Source organism: Equus quagga, chromosome 5, assembly GCF_021613505.1.
Source record: "Equus quagga isolate Etosha38 chromosome 5, UCLA_HA_Equagga_1.0, whole genome shotgun sequence".
In the NCBI taxonomy this organism is placed as follows: Eukaryota; Metazoa; Chordata; class Mammalia; order Perissodactyla; family Equidae; genus Equus; species Equus quagga.
Genome location: NC_060271.1, coordinates 6661344 through 6685592, shown reverse-complemented (window position 1 = coordinate 6685592; position 24249 = coordinate 6661344). Strand labels below are relative to the sequence as shown.

Here is a 24249-nt window from a genome sequence, read left to right as displayed (position 1 = left end):
CTTATCCTCCTTGAAATACTTTTTTTTACTTAGCTGCTAGGATATCACACTTCTCTGGCTTTTTTCCTACTTTTCTGACTGCTCAGTCTCAATTTCCTTTATTGGTTCTTCCTCCTCTCTCAGACCTCTAAATATTGGAGTGGTCCATGCCTCAGTCTTTAAACCTATGTGCTGATGACTCCTAACTTTCTGTCTCTAGCCTAAACTCCTCCCTTGAACTAAGACTCCTATATTGAACTGCAGTACTCAACATCCAGTGAAGGTACATAGAAGTTTTTTTAAACAGAGGAATTGATCCATTTCAGAAAACGTTTACAGGGGCCAGCCCGGTGGTGTAATGGTTAAGTGTGCACGTTCCACTTCAGCAGCCCGGGGTTTGCTAGTTCAGATCCCGGGCATGGACCTACACACTGCTCATCAAGCCATGCTGTGGCAGCATCCCCCATAGAAAAAATAAAGGAGGATTGGCACAGATGTTAACTCGGCGACAATCTTCCTCAAGGAAAAAGAAGAAGATTGGCAACAGATTTTAGCTCAGGGCCAATCTACCTCACCAAAAAAACAGACAAAACATTTACTAAGTACTTTTTAAAGATGCCTGAGTTAGTGCCCCTGCTCTTGAGAAATTCTAGTCTAGTGGAGAGGAGACACAAATTTAAAAATAGCTTTAATCCAGTGTGAGAGATGCTATAGTAGAGTTATGTACAAAGTGCTATGAGAAAATTTTTCCTTAAAATGTAAGTTTTAATGCATATATTAAATATTAATAAGGCTTATTTTAGTGATTAAGGACATTTTCTCTGTTTTAAATTGTTTGCAGAACTGATGTATACAGACACTTGTTTCTTTTTATCAAGCATATGAAAATGATTGAATTGAAGATGCTTATAGTTTGAGGAGCCAGATTGCTTGATTTGAGGGGTTATTACTGGCTAAAGAAGTGTTGATCACTGAATAAAACATACAGGCAATGAAATTGGTTTAGAGTATTTAACATTCCAGTTACAAAAAGTTTTTTATTTATATGCAAAGGTAACTTGAGGCTGTATTTCATGTAAGATATTATAAAGCTGTTGCAATCAACCAAATGTGGGTAAAAGACATCTGACTGAACTCATTATTATACATTTTCCCTCTTACAATCTTTTTTAAATTTTAAATTTTTTTTTGTTTTACTAAGGTCATAATAGTTTATAACATTGTGAAATTTCAGTTGAACATTATTATTTGTTAGTCACCATACACGTGTGCCCCTTTACCGCTTATGCCCACCCCCCAGCCCCTTCCCCTCTGGTAACCACTAATCTGTTCTCTTTGTCCATGTGTTTGTTTATCTTCCACATATGAGTGAAATCATGGTGTTTATCTTTCTCTGTCTGGCTTATGTAGCTTAACATAATACCCTCAAGGTCCATCCACGTTGTTGCAAATGGGATGATTTTGTCCTCTTTTATGGCTGAGTAGTATTCCATTGTATATATGTACCATGTCTTCTTTATCTGTTAATCAATTGATGGGCACTTGACTTGCTTCCACATCTTGGCTATTGTGAATAATGCTGCAATGAACATAGGGGTGCATAAGTCTCTTTAAATTGTTGATTTCAACTTCTTTGGATAAATACCCAGTAGTGGGATAGCTGTATTATATGGTATTTCTGTTTTTAATTTTTTGAGAAATCTCCATACTGTTTTCCACAGTGGCTGCACCAGTTTGCGTTCCCACCAGTAGTGTATGAGGGTTCCCTTTTCTCCACATCCTCTCCATCATTTGTTATTTTTGTCTTGGCAATTATAGCCATTCTAACAGGTGTGAGGTGATATCTCACTGTAGTTTTGATTTGCATTTCCCTGATAATTAGTGATGTTGAACATCTTTTCTTGTGTCTGTTTGCCATCTGTATATCTTCTTTGGAAAAATGTCTGCTCATGTCCTCTGCCCATTTTTTGATTGGGTTGTTTGTTTTTGTTGTTGTTGAGTTGTATGTGTTCTTTATATATTTTGGAGATTAACCTCTTGTTAGATACATGATTTGCAGATATTTTCTCCCAGTTACTGAGTTGTCTTTTCATTTTGCTCATGGTTTCCTTTGCCTTGCAGAAGCTCTTCAGTCTGATGAAGTCCCATTTGTTTATTTTTTTGTTTGTTTCCCTTCTTGAGTAGACATGATATTCGAAAAGATCCTTCTAAGACCAATGTCGAAGAGTGTACTGCCTATATTTTGTTCTAGGAGTTTTATGGTTTCACATCTTGCCTTCAAGTCTTTCATCCATTTATATCCATCTACTTTCATTCCTTTGCATCTGGCTGTCCAGTTTTCCAAGCACCGTTTATTGAAGAGACTTTCCTTTCTCCATGTGTGTTCTTATCTCCTTTGTCAAGGATTAGCTGTCCGAAGATGTGTGGATTTATTTCTGGGCTTTCAATTCTGTTCCATTCATCTGTGTGTCTCTTTTTGTGCCAGTACTTTGCTGTTTTGGTTACTATAGCTTTGTAGTATATTTTGAAGTCAGGGATTGTGATGCCTCCTGCTTTGTTCTTTTTTCTCAGTATTGCTTTAGCTATTCAGGATCTTTTATTGCCCCATATGAATTTTAGGATTCTTTATTCTATTTTAGTGAAGAATGTCATTGGGATTCTGATTGAGATTGCATTGACTATGTAGATTGCTTCAGGTAGTATGGATATTTTTTTTTGTTTTTTTTTTTTTGATTTTTTTTTTTTTGGAGGAAGATTAGCCCTCAGCTAACTATTGCCAGTCCTCCTCTTTTTTGCTGAGGAAGCCTGGCTCTGAGCTAACATCCGTGCCCATCTTCCTCTAGTTTATACGTGGGACGCCTACCACAGCATGGCTGCCAAGCAGTGCCATGTCTGCACCCGGGATCCGAACCAGTGAACCCCGGGCCGCCGAGAAGCGGAACGTGCGAACTTAACCGCTGCACCACCGGGCCGGCCCCTAGTATGGATATTTTAACCATGTTTATTCTTCCAATCCATGTGCATGGAGTATCTTTCCATTTCTTTGTGTCATCATCGATTGCTTTCAGTAATGTGTTATAGTTTTTATTGTATAGGTCTTTCACCTCCTTAGTTAAGTTTATTCCTAGATATTTTATTCTTTTTGTTGCAATTGTAAATGGGATTGTATTCTTGAGTTCTCTTTCTGTTAGTTCGTTATTAGAGTATAGAAATGCAACTTTTTTTGTAAGTTGATTTTGTATCCTGCAACTTTGCTGTAGTTGTTGATTATTTCTAATAGTTTTCTTTTTTTTTTTTTTTTTAAAGATTTTATTTTTCTCCCCAAAGCCCCCTGGTACATAGTGGTATATTCTTTGTTGTGGGTCCTTCTAGTTGTGGCATGTGGGACGCTGCCTCAGCGTGGTTTGATGAGCAGTGCCATGTCTGCGCCCAGGATTCAAACCAACGAAACACTGGGCCGCCTGCAGCAGAGTGCACGAACTTAACCACTCAGCCACGGGGCCAGCCCCATTATTTCTAATAGTTTTCTGATGGATTCTTTAGGGTTTTCTATATATAAAATCATGTTGTCTGAAACAGCAAGAGTTTCACTTCTTCCTTGCCAATTTGGATACCTTTTATTTATTTTTCTTGCCTAATTACTCTGGCCAAAACCTCCAATACTATGTTGAATAAGAGTGGTGAGAGTGAGCACCCTTGTCTTGTTCCTGTTCTCAGAGGGATGGCTTTCAGTTTTTCCCCATTGAGTATGATGTTGGCTGTGGGTTTGTCATATATGGTCTTTATTAGGTTAAGGTACTTTCCTTTTATACCCATTTTATTGAGAGTTTTTATTGTAAATGGAAGTTGGATCTTGTCAATGCTTTCTCTGCATCTATTGAGATGATCATGTGTTTTTTATTCTTCATTTTGTTAATGTGGTGCATCACATTGATTGATTTGCAGGTGTTGAACCATCCATGTGTCCCTAGTGTAAATCCCACTTGATCATGGTGTATTATCCTTTTAGTGTATTGCTGTATTTGGTTTACCAATATTTTGTTGAGGATTTTTGCATCTGTGTTCATCAGCAATATTGGCCTCTAATTTTCCTTCTTTGTGTTGTACTTGTCTGGCTTTGGGATCAGGGTGATGTTGGCCTCGTAAAATGTGTTAGGAATTGTTCCATCTTCTTCAATTTTTTGGAATAGTTTGAGAAGGATGGGTGTTAAATCTTCTTTGAATGTTTGGTAGAATTCTCTAGAGAAACGATCTGGTCCTGGACTTTTATCTTTGGGGAATTTTTTGATTACTGTTTCAATCTCTTGTGATTGGTCTGTTCAGATTCTCTGTTTCTTCTTGATTGAGTTTTGGGAGGTTGTATGAGTCTAAGAATTTATCCGTTTCTTCTAGATTGTCCAATTTGTTGGCGTATTTTTTTATAGTATTCTTGTATAATCCTTTGTATTTTTGTGTTATCTGTTGTAATTTTTCCTCTTTCATTTCTAATTTTATTTAATTAAGGCTTCTCTCTTTTTTTCTTAGTGAGTCTGGCTAAGGGCTTGTCAATTTTGTTCATCTTCTCAAAGAACCAGCTCTTAGTTTCATTGATCCTTTCTACTGTATTTTTGGTTTCAATTTCATTCATTTCTGCTCTAATTTTTATTATTCTCCGCCTTCTGCTGACTTTGACTTTGTTTATTCTTCTTTTTCTAATTCTGTTAGGTGTAGTTTAAGATGCTTATTTGAGATTTTTCCATTTTGCTAAGGTAGGCCTATATTGCTGTGAATTTCCCTCTTTGGACTGCTTTTGCTGAATCTCATATGATTGGTATGGTGTATTTTCATTTTCATTTGTCTCCAGATATTTTTTGATTTCTCCTTTCATTTCTTCAATGATCCATTTATTGTTCAGTAGCATGTCATTTAGTCTCCACAACTTTGTCCCTTTCCCAGCTTTTTTCTTGTAGTTGATTTCTAGTTTCATAGCATTATAGTTGGAAAAGATGCTTGATATGATTTCAATCTTCTTAAATTTATTGAGGCTTGCCTTGTTTCCCAACATATGGTCTGTCTTTGAGAGCGTTCCATGTGCACTTGGGAAGAATGTGTATTCTGCTGTTTTTGGATAGAGTGTTCTATATATATTAAGTCCATCTGGTCTAGTTTTTCTTTTAGTTCCAGTATTTCCTCGTTGACTTTGTCTGGATGATCCATCCGTTGAAATAAGTGGGGTGTTAAGATCCCCTACTAGTATTCTGTTGCTGTTAATATCTCCTTTTAGGTCAGTTAATAGTTGCTTTATGTACTTTGGTGCTCCTGTGTTAGGTGCAAATATATTTATAAGTGTTATGTCCTCTTGGTGGAGTGTCCCTTTTATCATTATATACTGTCCCTCTTTGTCTCTCATTGCTTTTTCTATTTTGAATTCTAGTTTTTCTGATATAAGTATGGCAATACCTGCTTTCTTTTGTTTGCTCTTAGCTTGGAGTATCATCTTTCATCCCTTCACTCTAAACCTGTGACTGTTTTTAGAGCTGAGATGTGTTCCTGGAGGCAGCATATTATTGGGTCTTTTTTTTTTCAATCAATCCAGCCATTCTGTGTATTTTGATTGGAGAATTCAACCCGTTTACATTTAGAGTGATTGGATGGATAAATGAAGGTGTAATGCTGCCGTTTTATTACTTCTTTTCCAGTTGTTCTATATTTCCCTTGTTTCTTGTCCTGTGTATTTCAGACTGCCAGTTCAGTTTGGTGCGTGTCTATGATGGTTTTCTCAGTTTTCTCTTTATTTATCGTTTGTGTCTCTGTTCTGATTTTTCATTTAGTGGTTACTGTGAGGTCTGTTTAAAAGATCTCATAGATGAGATAGTTCATTTTCTTTTCTTTTTTTTTTTTTAAATTTAATTTTTCCTTTTTCTCCCAAAGCCCCCCAGTACATAGTTGTGTATTTTCAGTTGTGGGTCCTTCTAGTTGTGGCATGTGGGTTGCTGCTGCCTCAGCATGGCCTGATGAGCAGTGCCACGTCTGCACCAAGGATTCGATCCAGTGAAACCCTGGGCCACCGAAACAGAGCATGGGAACCCAACCACTTGACCACAGGGCCGGCCCTGAGATAGCTCATTTTCTAACAGCCTCTTATTTCCTTATTCTAAGCAGGTTCTATCCCTTTACTCTTCCTCATCTAAGTTATTGTTGTCACAACTTATTCTGTTTTGTCTTGTGAGTTTGTGGTTAAAATGAAGTGATTACATTTATTCTTGATGTTTTCCTTCCCTTCATCTTGAATGTTAAAATTGTTTGCTAACCTGTTCTGATAGAGAGTTGCACTTTTCTGATTTTGTCTGCCTATTCATCTTCTTGCTCAAGTCTTTGTAAACCCTTTCTTTTTTTTCAGGTATGAAGGCCTTCTTGAGCACTTCTTGTAGGAGAGGTCTTGTGGTGATAAAGTCCCTTAGCTTTTTTTTATCTGAGAAAGTTTTTATTTGACCATCATATCTGAAAGATATTTTTGTTGGATAGAGTATTCTTGGCTGAAGGTTATTTTCTTTCAGAATTTTGAATATATCATGCCACTCTCTCCTAGCCTGTAAGGTTTCTGCTGAGAGATCTGCTGAATGCCTGATAGGAGTTCCTTTGTAGTTTATTTTCGTCTGCCCTGCTACTCTTAATATTTTTTCTTTGTCATTGACTTTTGCCAGTTTAGTCTTATTTCACTCTCCTCCACCAGCTGAAGGATTTCTGTATTTCTGTCCTCTAAATTGCTAATTCTGTCCTCCATAAATCAGCTCTGTTATTTAAGGACTCCAGATTTTTCTTTGTCTTGTTATTGTGTTTTTCATCTCCAACATTTCTGATTGCTTTTTCTTTATATTTTCAATCTCTTTTGTGAAGAATTCCCTCTGTTCATTAATATTTTTTTTTTGAGGAAGATTAGCTCTGAGCTAACTACTGCCAATCCTCTTCTTTTTGCTGAAGAAGACTGGCCCTGAGCTAATATCCATGTCCATCTTCCTCTGCTTTATATGTGGGACGCCCACCACAGCATGGCTTGCCAAGCAGTGCCATGTCTGCACCCGGGATCCAAACCGGCGAACCCCAGGCCACCAAGAAGAGGAACGTGCACACTTAACTGCTGTGCCACTGGGCCAGACCCCAGTGTTCATTAATTTTATTACTGATTCCATTGAACTGTCTTTCTGACTTCCCTTGTAACTTGTTGAGTTTTTTTACAATAGCTATTTTGAATTCTTTTTCATTTAGATTGTAAATTTCTGTGCCTTCAGCATTGATTTCTGGGTGTTTGTCTTTTTCTTTCTGGTCTGGAGTATTAATATACCTCTTCACAGTATTTGATGGGATGGATTTGCACCTTTGCATGGTGATAATATCTGATCGCAGATTCCACCTGCCACCACTTGTGGGAGGCAGATGCTGTGTATTCTGAGCCCGCCGCAGTCCCTGTCAGCTGTGTCTGTCTGAGCCTGGGCCACTCCTTGGGACCATAGCAGCCCTTTGGACTCTCCCACCAAATGGGAAAGCAATCACACGGGGCTCAGAGCTGCCACCACCTGCTCCAACAGTCCTGCCAAGATGCTTTCTTCCCTTTGGGGCTGCGGTCTAATGTACTATGGGCATTTGCAGCAGCTGGGGACTCATTCACCTGGGCATGCAGATTCACCACTGTCTCCTCCTCGGTCACACCAGCTGTTGTGCTTGGTGGGCAGGACCTCCTCACTGGATCTGAGCTTGGGCCACTCCCTGGAGGCTGCAGCGGCACTGTGGCTCTCCCACCAGACGGGAAAGCGATCATGCAGGGGCTCAGAGCTGCTGCTGCCTGTTCTCACAGTCCTGCCGAGACCCACTCCCCTCTTTGGGGCTGCAGCAGTACTCTGGGTGTTCGCGGCAGCCAGGAACTTATTTGCCCCAGCACACAGATCTGCTGCCATCTCCTCCTAAGTCTCAGTAACTGTTGTGCTTGCTGGGCAGGGCCTCCACACTGGGTCTGAGCCTGGGCCACTCCCTGGGGCCCATGGGTGGCAGCTGCACTGTGGGCTCTTCCACTGGACAGGAAAGCAATCATGCAGGGGCTCAGGGCTGCTGTCACCTGTTCCTGAAGTTGCACCAAGGTGCACTCCCACCCTTGTGGCCACAGTGGTGCTATGGGCCCTCCAGCCAGGAGAGCAGTCACTTGTGTGCACAGGGCGGCTGGGGGGCGCTGGAGAGTGGCCACCTATCTCCACCACCTCCTGGGGGTAGTCTGTCCACCTTCAGATGTATAGCTGTGTGGGTCTCTCAGGCATCCTGTTGTACTGTTTTGGTATCCTCCATTGATCAATGAATATCCATTTAGTTGTAGTTCAAAGAGGGAGAGATAAAGGGAACAGCTCACTCTGCCATGTTGCTGACGTCACTCCTAAAATCTCTTTTAGCTCACATAGCATTTCATTGTCTCTCCAAATCTAACATAATCTAGGAAAATGTTCAGAGTGATTTAAAAAGAACTGAACACTTTGCAAAATTTTTATTATACAATAACTGCTTATGTATGTGAATACATAGTTAAGACCAATGTGTATATATGTGTACTATGCATACATAGTTTAAAAAGCATTTTGTAAAGAAATTTCCATTGTTATTTCCACAGTCTTACAAATACTCAGCATGTGCCTTGTGTCAGTTGGCACATGTCTGTACTGTAGTATAATTCATATTAGACCTTTGTAGCATATCATATCAGTGTTTGAAATGTCAGCCATGATGCAGCCCTTCGTTTCCTCAAAGTTGCACATTCCCACTTGAATACTACACGTTCACATAAAACCTAATTACTGAGTAATATATTTTTAAAGTATTTATTTTTGTGTCACCTTGTATAATGCTACTGCCAAAAAAGACTCAGTCTTCCAACTTAATGAGAAGATTATATATCTCTGAATGACAGGGTTTTTTTCATGTTTTTTTTTTTTTTACCTGATTGTAAAATAAGACAGATACAAAGACTGTAAATAACAAATGTATAGCTTAATGAGTGAAAATAAGGTGAACACATTTGAGACCATCTCTCAGGTTAATACAGTAAATAGGACTTTGTCAGCTACCCTGAAGCTCTTCTGTGTGCCCCATCCTGATCACAACGCCCTCCTTCTCTACAAACGCAACCTCAGGCCTGCTTTTTATAATAATCATGTCCTTGCTTTTCTTTGTAGTTTTATGACCCAACTCTTGATCTCTAGGCACTTAATCATGCTCATTTTTCAAAATTATAGGTCTTTTGAGTATCTTTTAGTTTACAGGTTCTGTCTCCACCCTTTTCTTTTCCTTAGAATTTGTCTATTAAAGAATCTAGCTCTTGACTTGTGAAGTTTCCCTCGATCTGAACTTTCTGGATTGTATACTCATGGTACATATTTCTCTCTCTTTGTCTTATGTGGCAATCAGTAGCTGGATTTTGGAGGCTTAATCGGACTCATGTTTGATCCCTTCAGTAGGACCCTTAGGTGTTGTGCTCTTTCATTAGGGAAGTCAATAATGTCTGGTTGTTTTTCTTTCTCTGATGTTTGCAGTTGTTGACACTTAATACCTCATTCTGTTAATTCATTGGGGATCATGGTGATATTCTAATAATTTCTTCTTCACTTATTAGTTGGATTACTTTTATTAAGACCCACTTCCCATTATATACATTTGGTTACACAAGGGTACGTGAACCATAGTTTAAGATAAGTATATTAACCTGTGTAAATGGGAGATTCTGAGATAGACTTAATTTTGAACAGAACCTCTTGATGCTGAATGGGAGCTTGATAGATCTGGGGAAGTTAATTAATACATTTATTTGATGAATACTTATTGAGTGCTTATTCTGAGCCACACATAATGCTAGCTGTTGGGGTACACTGGTGAGTGGGTCCGTCTAGTGGGGGATTATGGTAATAGCTATGAAGGAGATGTTTCACGGGGACCTGACTGAAATTGGTGGGTTAGGGAAGGCCTCTCTCAAGAAGTATAATTTAACTTGAATCGGGAAGGATGAGTTGAAATTACTCAGGCAAAGAAAGAAAGGAAGGTTTCAGTCAGAGAGGATATTATATATAATGGCCTTTTGCTGGGAAAGAGCTTGGCCTATTGAAAGATCAGAAAAAAAGGCCGATGTAGCTGTAGTATTGTGAGTTAGGGGAGAGGGTTACCTTAAGAGGCACATGGGAACCTAATCACATAGTGAGACCTTATAAATAGTGTTTGATATCTTGAGATTTATTTTAGGTGGAGTATAGAGAATTTTACCCACAGACTTATAGTAGGGTCTGAGCCTATCTAAAATACATCTCTTTAGCATCTGTGCCCCTCCACAGGATGCCTGTTCTGGATGGGTTGGAAAGTAATCATTTCCATTTGTTTCAAGCCTTACATAGCTATCCTGGATGCCATCTATACAAGTGATGTTTGGGTAAAGAAAGTTAGAAAGTTGAAAGGAATCCTAAAAGCTAACCTCTGGCTATGTTCAAAGGTGTCTGGAGAAGCCAATGAAACTCAGATTGCAGAAGCATTGAAGCGGTACAGTGAACGAGCATTCTTTGTCCGGGAAGCTCTGTTTCACCTGTTTAGCCTGACTCATGTGATGGAAAAAACAAAGCCAGAAATTTTAAAGGTAAGAGTAAGAAACTGGATACAGAAATTTTTAAATTCTCTCCCTGGATAGATGATAGTTTTGTGAAGAACATTGGTGAAAATTTGCTTTTAGTCTTTGATTTTTCTTTGTAATGGGATTGATGATGTGTGGTTTTAGTTATCAGCTATAAAGGAGAAAGAACGTAGTTACATAGTGTTATTGAAGTTTTATAGTAGTCTCATTAAACAATGTAAATGCCTTCCTGTTCATATTAACTGCCTAAAACCTATAACCAGTGTGATCTTTTTTCACCAGCTAGTGGCAAATAGAAGTATATGACTGGAATCAGGACACTGCATTGTATATTCACCTTGTATTGCTTCCGTATAGGGTCTTTTTAGAAATACAGTATTGGGGCTGGCCCCCTGGCCGAGCGGTTAAGTTCGCGCGCTCCGCTGCAGGCGGCCCAGGGTTTCGTTGGTTCGAATCCTGGGCGCGGACATGGCACTGCTCATCAAACCACGCTGAGGCAGCGTCCCACATGCCACAACTAGAAGGACCCACAACGAAGAATATACAACTATGTACTGGGGGGCTTTGGGGAGAAAAAGGAAAAAAATTAAAAAAAAATAAAATCTTAAAAAAAAATGAAATATAGTATTGGATTTCCAGAAGGCACTTTTCCATATCATTGATGAACTTCCTATGCTTTCATAACTAATCTGTATTATTCCTCAATTAAAGTATTTTAACCAAGACAGCTTTTGAAGGCTAAGAAAGGAAGATTCTTAATTTTGTTGATGGCTTAGAGCAGTTATTTGTCAGAATGTGGTCCTTTGTCCACCAGAAGTCTGGAATATTGTTTATTTTAAAAAGTGTAATTGTGAACCCCACCCAAGAAATTTAGATTCTATAGGGCTGGATGAGGTACAGGAATCTGCATTTTAATAACCCCCCAAGATAATCTTTATGCCCATGCAATTTTGAGACCAGTGAGTGTAGGACTTTGTTATGTTTGGTACCTCACTGAGTGGGCACAACAGTCCCAAGAGATAAGTTTTATCTTTTGTTTTACAGATTTTGTGACTGAGGGTCTGTGAGGTTAAGTATCAATGAATGGCAGAACCAGAAATGACTTAACCTCCCAGGTATCTTAAATTTTGAGAACGGGGTGCTTGCATAGGAGCCAGTAATGTTTCAGTCCCTAGGATGTTATCCCCAACACCTGTTACCCTTTCCATACGTACCAGAAGATATTGGCACTTGCTTTCTGCGTTATGTTTTTTAGTTTGGGTTACTGTGAACCTGAGCAGCAAACGACTAGACCTCTAGTCCTGATCTGAAATATTTACTCATTCATTCATTCATTCAGAGAATGATGCAGAGAGAAATGAAAAGAATATAAGCAATTCTCTTAAGGAGTTTTGCTGCAAAGTGGAACAAAGCAAAAAGGTGATACTTGGCTGAGGAAGTAGATTTTTTGTTTGTTTGTTTTTAAAGTATGCTTTTTTGGTGAGGAAAATTGGCCCTGAGCTAACATCTGTTGCCAATCTTCCTCTTTTTTCTCCCCAAAGCCCCACTACATAGTTGTATATTATCCTAGTTGTAGGTCATTCTAGTTCTTCTATGTGGGATGCCACCACAGCGTGGCTTGATGAGCAGTGTGTAGGCCTGCACCCAGGATCTGAACCAGAAAACCACAGACCGCCAAAGTGGAGCACACGAACCTAACCACTTGGCTGCAAGGCCAGCCCAGGTTTTTGGGTGGTTTTGTTTTGTTTTAAGATGGGAGAAAACTTAGCTTGTTTGTATGCTGATAAGAATGGTCCAGTACAGAATAAAAAATTGATGTAGGAGTGAGAAGGGAGAACAGATGAAGCAACGTCCTTGCGTAGATAAGAGGGGAAGGATCTAGCATATAAGTAGAAGGGTTACCTTTAGAGAGGAGCCCAAAAAGATCATTTATGGTAACAGACAGGAAGGCAGCAGATACATGTGTGTGTGCTGGTAAGGGGGGTGCATGTGGTAGTGGGAATCTGAAGTTCTTTTGTGATTGGCTTCAGTTTTCTCGGTATAGTTGGAGCGAGGTCTTCAGCTGATAGTGAGGAATGGGGAGGATTTGTTGGGATTTCAAGGAGAGAAGAAAAAGTGAGAAATAGTTATCTAGGCCAGAGGGAAGTGAATGGATTTTATTGTACTCTAACTGTAGTGCTGTTCTCAAAGAAGTGAATGTTGGAATTTGAAAGTGAAGTGTGCCACTAGTTTACTCTAGTCAAGTCAGTAAGAATTTATTTAGTGCTTAGCATGTAACAGGCACTGTACTAGATCTTGGAAATACAAAGATGAGGTTACCTGAATAGAAAAGATTCATTAGCCTGACAGAAAAATCTCTGGACATGAACAGCTTGATACCTACCTTGACCAGGTGGGCAGGAACTAAATATTGGTGAGTAACTGCTTTGTCCTAGGCTCTTTGCACATGAGGATAAAAAAGATATACTTGGAGCCGGCCCGGTGGCGCAGTGGTTAAGTTCGCACATTCTGCTTCTCAGCAGCCCAGGGTTCGCTGGTTCGAATCCCGGGTGCGGACATGGCACAGCTTGGCCCGCCATGCTGTGGTAGGCGTCCCACATATAAAGTAGAGGAAGATGGGCACGGTTATCAGCTCAGGTCCAGGCTTCCTCAACAAAAAAGAGGAGGACTGGCAGTAGTTAGCTCATGGCTAATCTTCCTCAAAAAAAAAAAAAATATATACTTAAGACATCTTAAAAACTATTATAGATCAACAAAGGTAATGTTGCTATGTGAATAGGGCTTGTATTTATAAGGTGGATTAAGAGAACTAATTCTTTTTCCAGCTTGTGGTTACTGGGATGAGAAACCACCCTATGAATTTGCCAGTGCAACTTGCTGCGAGTGCCTGTGTGTTTAACTTAACCAAGCAGGATCTCGCTGCAGGAATGCCTGTTCGACTCCTGGCTGACGTGACCCATCTGCTGCTCAAAGCCATGGAACATTTCCCCAATCACCAGCAGGTAGACATGTGGGAATTCTCATTCAGATAGTCCTTCTACAGTTCAGTTTAGCAGACCAAGGCTGGCAATTCAAATGCCTTTGACGTCTGTAAAGTAATAAACTTGTGGTATGACTGAGTATAGGACAACAGAGAAGTAGAAAACTAAAGAGTGCGTTCCCTGCTTAAAAGTATTTAAATCCAGATGTTGAAGGAAATAGTGCAAGCCATATAAACTCATCTTCCACCCAGATCTTGAGTTTGTGATGATTTCAGCAAACAGGCATAGAGCATCTGTTCTGGGCTAGGCACTCTCAAGTCCTGGGATACAGAAATGAGTAAGACGTGGGTTTTCTATTTCTAGCAGTGTGGTGGACTGCATAATCTGTCCTGTCCTCAGGATGAAAACTAAAAATGCTGCTTGAATTATATTTTTAACTCTTAAAATTTAGCAGTGAGTTGGCAAGTTAGTAAAAAATACTCAGAGGCCGAACACTAAGTAAAATTGGCAACTCAGATTGGTGAGTGGATCACTAAACCCAGCTTCGCTCATTGAGGTCAGTTGACAAACTAGATGAACTTTAGGCTTTGATTTTCGCGGCCTCTGGATGCCAGGTGGACAGAAGACAAGGCAGGATCCACCCAAAGGTCACCAGAAGGGAGGGAGATTAGCTGGAATTATCCTATTTCTCATCTAATGGAAAAGACAAAAAAAAAAAAATATGCAAGTAAACTTATATGTGTCTAGTGGAAATCAGTCTTTCAACAGTAGGTGGGCAGAATAAATAAGAAATAAGTGGTGTTTCATCAGTGGCTTCTTCCTTTTTTTATAGAGGCTACCCCAGGTTAGAAAATAACAAACCAATATTTTATTCATGATTTTTCTTTTCTCTCTTTGGTTCTTTAGTTACAAAAGAATTGCCTCCTTTCACTTTGCAGTGACCGGATCCTTCAAGATGTTCCATTTAACAGGCAAGTGATAACCCTAGAATTTAAAATGGGGTAAAATCTGTCTTGGCTCATTTCTTCCCAGTTAAATATCTCTGGTGTACAATTAATCAAGTGGATGGGATTGGCATTGCCTTATAGGATGCTAAATCTTCTTCTCTAATTTAGTGCTCTGACATTCATGATACGGATTGGCCCCTGTTTTCATAGCCCTATGCTTGATAATTTATATTGCTTATAGTTTTTAGAATGTCCACTAAATATAGTTTTTAGAATATTGTGGGCCAGAGAAACTGAGGCATACAGAGATTCAGTGTCTTGCCCATAGTTTTTGACCCGTAACTGCAAGGCTAGAAACACACATCTCTCGTTCTAGGTCCAGTGTTCTTTCCTCTGTGTCATACCTTATTCTTATTGTTTATTTGATATTGAATTATAGAAGAAACTTTTTAAGCAGAGGTTAAAGGAGGCCATATAGTTGGATTCCAGTAAGTATAAAGGATTCCCTTGTTTTCTGAGATGTCATGATTTGGGAGCTGAAAAGGTGATTTTTTTCATTTTACTATTTTAAAATAGTTTTTTAATAATGGTATTTCAAAAATAAATTTATATTTTATGTTGTAATGAAAAGTATATTTCTCAAGCAGAAATTTTACTGTGATCTGCTTTTATTTGGCTAACAGTGCACTGTTATCTGACCTGGTTGAGGAATGAGGTGTTTCATCTACTTTTTGAAATAAATAGTTTGGATAAAAATACAACTACGTATATCTCATGTAGATTACTAATTTTATTTTATGAATATTGAGCATCTGTACTGATCACATGAAGTCATAGGTAGGAAAGATATAGTCACTCCCCTTAAGAAAATTGTAAACTAGCCCAGGGGTTAGCAAACTTTTCCTTAAAGCACAAGATAATAAGTATTTTAGGCTTATGAGTCATAGAGTCTCTGTTGCAACTACTTAACTCTGTCGTTGTACCTCTGAAGCAGCACAATATATGAACAAATGGGGTAAGTATGTTCCAATAAAGCTTTAGAAAACAGACAGCCGGGCCCACAGCTATAACGTCACTGTGAGTGGGCTGTGGTTTGCCAATGCACCGTGAAGAATTGAGCTTCTCTGTGGTCAGAGACTGTGATTGGTTAATCTCTTTATCTCTAGTGCTTAAATGGATGTTGGATGGATGGATGCATGAATGAATGAATGAGTAAATAGAAGACAGAATTTCTGATAATAGAGGATGGCAGAATGCATTGGGCCCCCAGGTGAGGAGGGAAAGATTCCATCTGATTGGTGATCATTAAAGATTTCATGTTAGTGATGGCATTTGAGATAATAAAGGTAACAACTAACGTGTGTGAACCACTTGCTATTGCCAGGCACTGTGCTAAGTGCTTTACATATGCTAATTCCATTCTTACAACTGTCCTTTGAAATTGTTGCTCTTGTAATCTTCATTTTACAGATGAGGAAACAGAGGCACAGATTTAGTAACTTGCTCAAGGTGAGAAGATAGTAAGTAGTAGAATTTAGATTTAAATCCAGAGTGGCTCCAGAGCCTCTACTTTTTACGTCCATGCTGTATTCCTTCAAAGATGAGAACTGGTTGAGCTGATTGTTTTACGTTGTGGGAAATGCATGAATGAGGCATAGAGGAAGTCAAGAAGTCAATAATAATACTAGTAAAACTTAACCTGTGTCAAAGGCTTGGTATGTGCCAAGTTCTATACTAAGTCTAAGCTTTGTATGTGATATCATTTAATCCTCACAACAATCCTATGGAATAGATCTTGTTATTTTACAGATGAGAAAACTGAAATTTGGAGAGATTAAGGAACTTGCCCAGGGTCCCAAAGTTAGTAAGTGATAGAGGTGATGTTTGAATCCAGGCTGACTCCAAAGTGTGTGATGTTCTTAACGACTTCACTGCATTGCCTCACGTGATAAAATAATTTATTTTATTATTACCATTAGCATTAGGTAGAACTAGAATTCAAACCCCAAATTCAAACAACTTCAGAATCTGTGCCCTTAACTGCCAGGCTATATTACCTCATGATTGTGGGCATGTTTCGGGACTAATGAGCAGTCCACTTTGCAGTAATCATAGAGTAGGCAGGAAAAAAGATTTGAGTGTATGGGTCCATTGCTAGAGTCTTAAAATGCTGTGAGTAGAGGAGTGACATCATACCTGAGTCCTCTGACAGATTTATTTATTACCAACGTGTTTGCACAAATGAAGGGAAACAATAGAGGCAGAGAAGCCCGTTAGGAATCTACTGTGGCATGCCAGTAATGGGCTTGCTCAGAGATGGCTTTGGGAAGAGAAAGGAAGTAACAGTACATCTGAGGGAAGTTGCAGAGGAATAATTTACATCAATATAATCATTCAGCCAACATGTATTAAACACTATTTGTGGAGCCGGCCTGGTGGCACAGTGGTTAAGTGCGCACGCTCTGCTTCAGCAACCCGGGGTTCGCTGATTCGGATCCCGGGTGCGGACATGGCACTGCTTGGCAAGCTATGCTGTGGCAGGTGTCCCACATATAAAGTAGAGGAAGATGGGCATGGATATTAGCTCAGGGCCAGTCTTGCTCAGCAGAAAGAGGAGAATTGGCAGCAGATGTTAGCTCAGGGCTAATCTTCCTTAAAGAAACAAAACAGGCAAACAAAAAACACTATTTGTGTGTAAAGCTCTATATTGGGTTCTTGGTGTAAAGGGCTAAACAAGATATGATCCCTTCCCTCACTGGCCAATAGGGGATTCAGGTGAGTCTTAGCTAATCGCAGCTCTCTGAGTTGCAAACACACGCTAAAGAGCAGTGAGAAGACAATGATAAACTTGTCAAGGAAAGCTTCTCAAAGGAAGTGTTATTTGAGCCAAGTCTTGAAAGATGAAATTATGGGTAAGATAATCAGATATATTCCTTGGTGTTGTCCTTAATTTCTCTCCTTATCTCACACCCCACATTCAGTCTTTTGGCAAATCCAGCTCTATCTTCAAATATATCCAGAATTCGACAGTTTCTCTTCACTTCCACTTCTACCACTTGGGCTAGACTAAAAGTGATTTCCCTGCTGAATTATTGTGGTAGCCTCTGAACTGCTCTCCTTGCTTCTGTCTTTGCCCTCCTGAAGTTTATTCTAAACACAGCTGGTAGAATAATCCTATTAAAAACATGTCAGTTCTTGTCATATCTGTGCTCAAAATCCTTCCATGGCTTTCTGTCTCATTCAGGGTAAAAGCTAATTCTTTACTAAGACTCTGTGATCTGGATCCCCTGTTACCTCTGACCTCATCTCTTAGTGCTGCTCCTTCCCTTGTTCTCTCTGCTCTGGCTGCACTGGCCTCCATGCTTGTCTCAAAACCTCCAGGCACACTCCCACTTAGGGGTTGTTATGTTTCCCATTCCCTCTGCCTAGAATGCTTTTCCCCTAAGATATCCACATGGCTGGCTTCTTTCTTCCTCAAAAGTTTCAGTGAGGCCTTCCCTAGTTACCTTACATAAAATTTCACCATTTCATATCCTCTCTTTTCCTGCTTTATTTTTTTCTCTCTAGCACACGTCAGTACCTAATCATATCATACATTTTACTTATTTATACAATTTATTATCTGTCTTCCCCACTAGAGAATACACTGTATGAGAGCAGAAATATTTTTCTGTCTTGTTCGCTACTCTGTCTCCAGCACCAAGAACAGTATCTGGCACAAAGCATGGGCTCAGTAAATGTTTGTGAGTGATGAATCTTCCCATTGTGCCAGGTACTGTGAGGAGCCCAGAAAATAATCAATTATTACTATAGTATAAAAATCGCTATAGTGGGGCCGGCCCTGTGGCCAAGTGGTTAAGTTCGCATGCTCCACTTCGGCGGCCCAGGGTTTCGCTTGTTTGAATCCTGGGCGCGGACGTGGCACCGCTCATCAGGCCACGCTGAGGCAGCATCCCACATGCTACAACTAGAAGGACCCACAACTGAAAATACACAACTATATACCTGGGGGCTTTGGGGAGCAAAAGAAAAAATATAATCTTTAAAAATCACTATAGAATAGAAATATAGACTAAAAATGTTGTAATTCTAGAAGATGAATGCCAGATAGTTTTGACCATGGTTTCCAAACTTGTTTCTTTACAAAGTGTTGTCAGAATTAATAATGAGGTACCATCTCCAAAACACTAAGTGTCATTTTTATTTTCTATCAGTTAAGAGGAATTTTCCTTTTCCTTCTCACTCACCTAAATTGTAGCATCAATTGCCAGCTGGAGTTCTGAAACTGTACCTGGGCCTCCAGGATTAATTTATGAAACCCTTTGTGTGTTTTCAGATTTGAGGCAGCCAAGCTTGTCATGCAGTGGCTCTGCAACCATGAGGATCAAAACATGCAGAGGATGGCAGTTGCTATCATTTCCATCCTGGCTGCCAAGGTACCTGAACTTTCGTTGAATAATTTTCAGTAGGCAGCTGTTTCTCATTCTAGTTACTGTTTTTCCCAAAATCTGTTTGCCAGAAATGTCTGTAAGCCTCTCTGCCAGCCTGCTTATTCAAGCTGCATTCACTATTGCAGAATTCCAAGTCGATCAGAGATCGTAGTCTTTGTGACTGTAAGTGGTGTTAGCTCACACTAGTGAGTCTTTGGGCATTTACTTTGTCTTCTGCTCACTTGCAGCTTTCTACAGAACAAACTGCACAGCTTGGTGCTGAGCTCTTCATTGTCAGAGTAAGTCTGTTGTCTCCTCCATGCAGACCACTAGACAGTTTTCATTTTATTGTTTTCAGGCAGCGTTGTGTATCTTCTGACATTTTATATTAAAAAAAATTATTTTTGTTACTTCTAAATGAGTGTATTCATTTCTTTTCATAGAGACAGCTTTACTCCTTATTGGAAATGGAAAGATCCCTGAACTAGGAGTCAGATGACCTAGGATCTAGCTTGTAAACTCAATTTGTGAATTTAGACAAATTGCCTGAACCATTGGGGCCTAAATAAGCCTTAAGATCCTATCTAGTTCTAAAATTCTGTGATTTTGTTATTTATAAAGAAAATGTAGAGACACTGTTATAGGCATAAGATTGTACTAGATGCTTTTGGGAAGAAGAAGATTTAGCTGATGTATGATTTTGCTTGCTTACACTTAGTTGTGGAAATAATATAATGAACAGTGAAAAGTTAAGATGCTTTAAAGAGAATAAATATTAACAGTGTCTTGGAGAGGACTGGAGGCAAAAAGTCCACTTAGGAGTGAGCTTGCTGTTACAATCCTGGCATGGCATGTTTTAACAATAATATAGTAGATGGAAAAGTCAAAGGAGAGACTCCCTTTTTCTATGACTTACAAATCATGTATGTAATGAGAGAGTAAGTCATTCATTTGATAAATATGTATGGAGTATCAACAGGTACCTACCACCTTACTGGTGGTTAGGGATTCACTGAATTGTATCTATAATTCCTGTCCATAAGAAATTCACAGTATGGTAGAGAAAATAGCTGTATAGACAATTTAATACAATCTAATAAGTATAATAATATAGATATGAATAAAAAAAGTAATGTAAAGAGAGATGGCTCTGGTGGTGTAATGAAAAGAGTAGTAATTCTGGAGTCAACATATCTGGGTTTATTCCGAATTCTGTCACTTACTAGCTGTGTAATTTGAGGCAAGTCAATAAATTTTCTTAGGGGTGATAAAAAATACTTCATACAGGGGCCTGCCTGGTGGCGTAGCAGTTAGGTTTGCACACTCTGCTTCGGTGGCCTGGGGTTCACAGGTTCAGGTCCTGAGTGCAGACCTGTACACCACTCATCAGGCCATGCTGTGGCAGCATCCCACATACAAAAAATAGAGGAAGATTGGCAACAGATGTTAGCTCAGGGCCAATCTTCCTCACCAAAAAAAAAAAAAAAAGGAAAGAAAGAAAGAAAAGAATAGAAAAAATACTTTATGCAGTTATTGTGAAGACTAAATGAAAAGGAAAACAAGATTAATTAAAGGAATATATACTAAGTGCCTAACACAAAATACAATATATGTTAGATTAGTAGAGAAGGATGCTGATTTTTACTATTTTCAGGAATGACATTTTAATTTTAAATATGACTTTTTATTGCTATACATGTGTTTCAGTAATTTGGGCTGGAGATATATTCAAAGATTTTAAGAAAGTAGTCCACTCATGCTTTGGGGGAAAATTAAGCTTGGTTTAAGCAGGAATTAGTAGTAGTAATAATGATGTTGATAGCTGCCTTTTTTTTTTTTTAGTTCGTAATTATCACCTGCAATTTACAGATGAGCAAACAAGAATTCAATTGGCAAACAAGGTTGCGAAGTTAGTCAGATGTAGAGTTTCTATTTAAACTCGAGTACCTTGATTCTAGCGCTGCACAATCTTAGCCACTATACTGTTAAGTTACATAATTGCACCTAGATGTTTGTGTTCCCTAAAAATTTTTTCCTGAATTCTATATATCTTTAAGTAATAGTGTTTATTAATGTTTGCTTCTGTATGTTTTAGTAGAGCTCCCTTTTACCCCCAGAAGTGTAATCTAAAAATGGAATTATGGATGCCTTATGTAGGTCTTAAAACATTTATCTTTCAAACTTAAATTTCTTAGTTTAAAGCTAAGAGAGAAATAATTTACAAATGGAATTTCAAAGCTGTTATCTTATTTAAATCCAATATAGACTTAAATTCTCTAACTATTGTATGTAGTTTGTCCTTTCTTTTTTTCTTAAGGAAAACTTGGAGTTAGATAGAACTGGGTCTTTCAGTTCTTACTTTCTCTTACTCAGCTAACCGTGATCAAATTACTTAATATTTCTTAGACTCAATTTCCTCTCCTGAAAAATGGGGATAACATTACTACAATATAGGAAATAATTTGCTGATGGTTAATAAATATTAGCTTCTTTCTCCTTTTCCCCCTCCACTATTTTCATCCCAGGATCTGAAATGAGTGTATGTTATGACCAATTGGGTAAGATAGTTGGTCCTAAGCTTTATCATTTTGTTGTTCACTTTATGTACAGGCAATTAGATTATAGGTATTATCAGAATAATATAGAAATATTTATGAAGATCTTATACTTTTTTCTCGTTGAAGGAAAAGTCTGATCCAAGAGACTGTTTGTTGTACTTATGAAAAACATTTTATAGGGAATGTTTTAAGCCATGAGACTAATCTTCATGGACTTATGGTTATTACCACTAATTGCAATAACAATTCAATAAAGAGAAATTAATTCTATTTTCCTTCTTTCAGCAACTTCTTCAAATAGTGAAGCAGAAAACCAATCAAAATTCAGTGGACACTACTTTGAAGTTTACTTTGAGTGCACTTTGGAACCTCACAGATGAATCGCCAACCACATGCAGACACTTTATTGAAAACCAAGGGTTAGAACTCTTCATGAGGGTTCTAGAGGTTAGAATGGGAATTTAGCCGACAGCTTTGACGTTGGTTGATTTAAGCATTGATTTATTATATTTGGTTCTTTAGATAGTTACAGGTTTCTCTTTCCTTTTACAGTCTTTCCCAACTGAGTCATCCATCCAGCAGAAAGTCCTAGGACTTTTGGTAAGATATAAGCATTTCCTGCTAAATTCTAAGCTGTAATTATTTTCCATCTGAGGTAATACATTGAAAGTTGATACTCTATTTATAAACACTTAATGACATTAGAAAGTATATATAATATAATTAAGTGAAAAAGCAGACTATAAAACTAAATATGCGTATTAAGATTTTCACCACATTAAAAGGAAAAATACAAATTACACACTTTTCTTTTTATTTTTTGGTATAGCACAAAGCTTCACCGTGAGCATGTTTTATTTTTATAATCAGAAAAAACAGATCTTATTTAAAAATATTGCCAACAAGGGTTCTTAGATGCTATGTTTGGTAATTAACGATTACTGCTTAAAGGACTGCTTAACAAATAAGATATTCTGTAAAGATATTGGATATAGATTAAAATGAGCTCTCTAGGATTTTGAGTCAAAGGTGAGGGATTAAATGTTTTTATCACCTTTAATCACTGCAACACGCAAAGTACCTACTTGATAAAAGCCATTTTAGAACAGACCTCAGCTCTTGAGGAATGAGATCATAGGAGGCGTAGATTAGCTTAGTGAGTAAAAAGAATGTAGATTAATGTTTGTTCTCCGGATGCAAGAGCATGAGATACTGAGCAGTGAGAGATGGATTTGGGGAAGGCTGAGGGCTGGCATTTAAGGAGGATCTGTCTATTCGCTATAGCTTTAGTTGTCTAAAGTAGAAAATGTAAAAAGACCTAAATGCCGAGTAATAGGGAAGTATTAAATAAATTATAGTATTTGATTGTTTTATTCCGAGTTCATAGGATTTTAGATACAGAAGTTGGCTGAAGTCTTCGGAAGAGGAAAAAGGGAAATTATTTTAAGGATTCAGAGAGATCTCATAGGGCTTTAAAATCTTTTTGTTCTAAATTTTAAAAAGGATACATGTTTACTATAACTAGTGAAATAGTGCAAAAATGTATTTAAAAAGTTTAAAACTCTGTCCCCAACCTTCCATCGTGTTCATCTCCATGAGGTAATTAATACAACCTCATATGCTCCCTTCCATATTTTTCTCCATTACTCTGATTGAATTTTTTTCGATAATTTAGTTTGAGATATTGACTGATTTAATTTTTTGTGGTCAGAGAACATAGTTTGTTTTATGTAAGTCCTTTGAAATTTATTGGGACTCGTGTTGTGTTTGTGGCCTGGAATATGGTCTGTCCTGGTCGATGTCCCATGTGTACTTGAGGAGAATGTGTAATCTGCTGCTGTTCGATTCTGCAAATGTTCCGTGTTCTGTCAGTGTCAGTCAGGTCTAGTTGGTTGATATTGTTCAAGTCTACCATATTCTTACTGATTTTCTGCCTACTTGCTCTAGCGATTATCTATAGGGGTTTAAAAATCTCCAAATATAATTGTGGATTTGTCTGTTTCTCCTTACAGTTCTATCAATTTTTGCCTCATGTGTTTTAAAGCTCTGTGAAAAAAAAGCTCTATTATTAGGTTCAATAACAAAATTGTTATGCCTTCTTGATTAATTGATCCCTTTCTCATTATGACATGACCTTCATCTCTGGTGATATCCTTTACTTTGAAATCTCCTTTGTCTCCTCTTACTATAACCATTCCAGCTTTCTTTTGCCTAATGTTAACATGGTTTATATTTTTCCATCCTTTTACTTTTAACCTATATTTGTCTTTGTATTTAAAGTGTGTTTCTTGTAGACAGCATATACTTTGCATCCTACTTTTTTATCCAATCCTGATAATCTTTGCTTTTTATTTGAGCTATTTGGATCATTTATTTATTTGTTTATTTATTTTATTTTATTATTATTATTTTTTAAGATTTTATTTTTCCTTTTTCTCCCCAAAGCCCCCCGGTACATAGTTGTGTATTTTTAGTTGTGGGTCCTTCTAGCTGTGGCATGTGGGACGCCGCCTCAGCATGGCCTGATGAGCGGTGCCATGTCCGCGCCCAGGATCCGAACCAGCGAAACCCTGGGGCCGCTGAAGCAGAGCACACGAACTTAACCACTCGGCCACGGGGCCGGCCCCTGGCGTTTGTTTTCTGTTTGTCCCGTCTCTTCTTTGTTTTTTCTTCCTTCTTTTGGTTAAGTATTTTTTTATGATTCCATTTGATCTCCTTTCTTGGCTT

At 38.4% G+C, this 24249-nt stretch overlaps 1 protein-coding gene across 4 annotated transcripts in view; it reads left to right on the top strand.

Moving 5' to 3' along the window:
• ZYG11B (zyg-11 family member B, cell cycle regulator) overlaps nucleotides 1-24249 on the top strand; it is an 86110-nt gene that overhangs the window by 37022 nt on the left and 24839 nt on the right. For all 4 annotated transcript variants that reach the window (XM_046662762.1, XM_046662763.1, XM_046662764.1 and 1 more), the window contains 7 exons: nucleotides 10472-10612; nucleotides 13432-13608; nucleotides 14494-14558; nucleotides 18871-18970; nucleotides 19213-19263; nucleotides 21808-21969; nucleotides 22075-22122. In XM_046662762.1, coding sequence (XP_046518718.1) covers nucleotides 10472-10612; nucleotides 13432-13608; nucleotides 14494-14558; nucleotides 18871-18970; nucleotides 19213-19263; nucleotides 21808-21969; nucleotides 22075-22122 — 744 coding nt within the window. The remainder of the gene's footprint in view (nucleotides 1-10471; nucleotides 10613-13431; nucleotides 13609-14493; nucleotides 14559-18870; nucleotides 18971-19212; nucleotides 19264-21807; nucleotides 21970-22074; nucleotides 22123-24249) is intronic.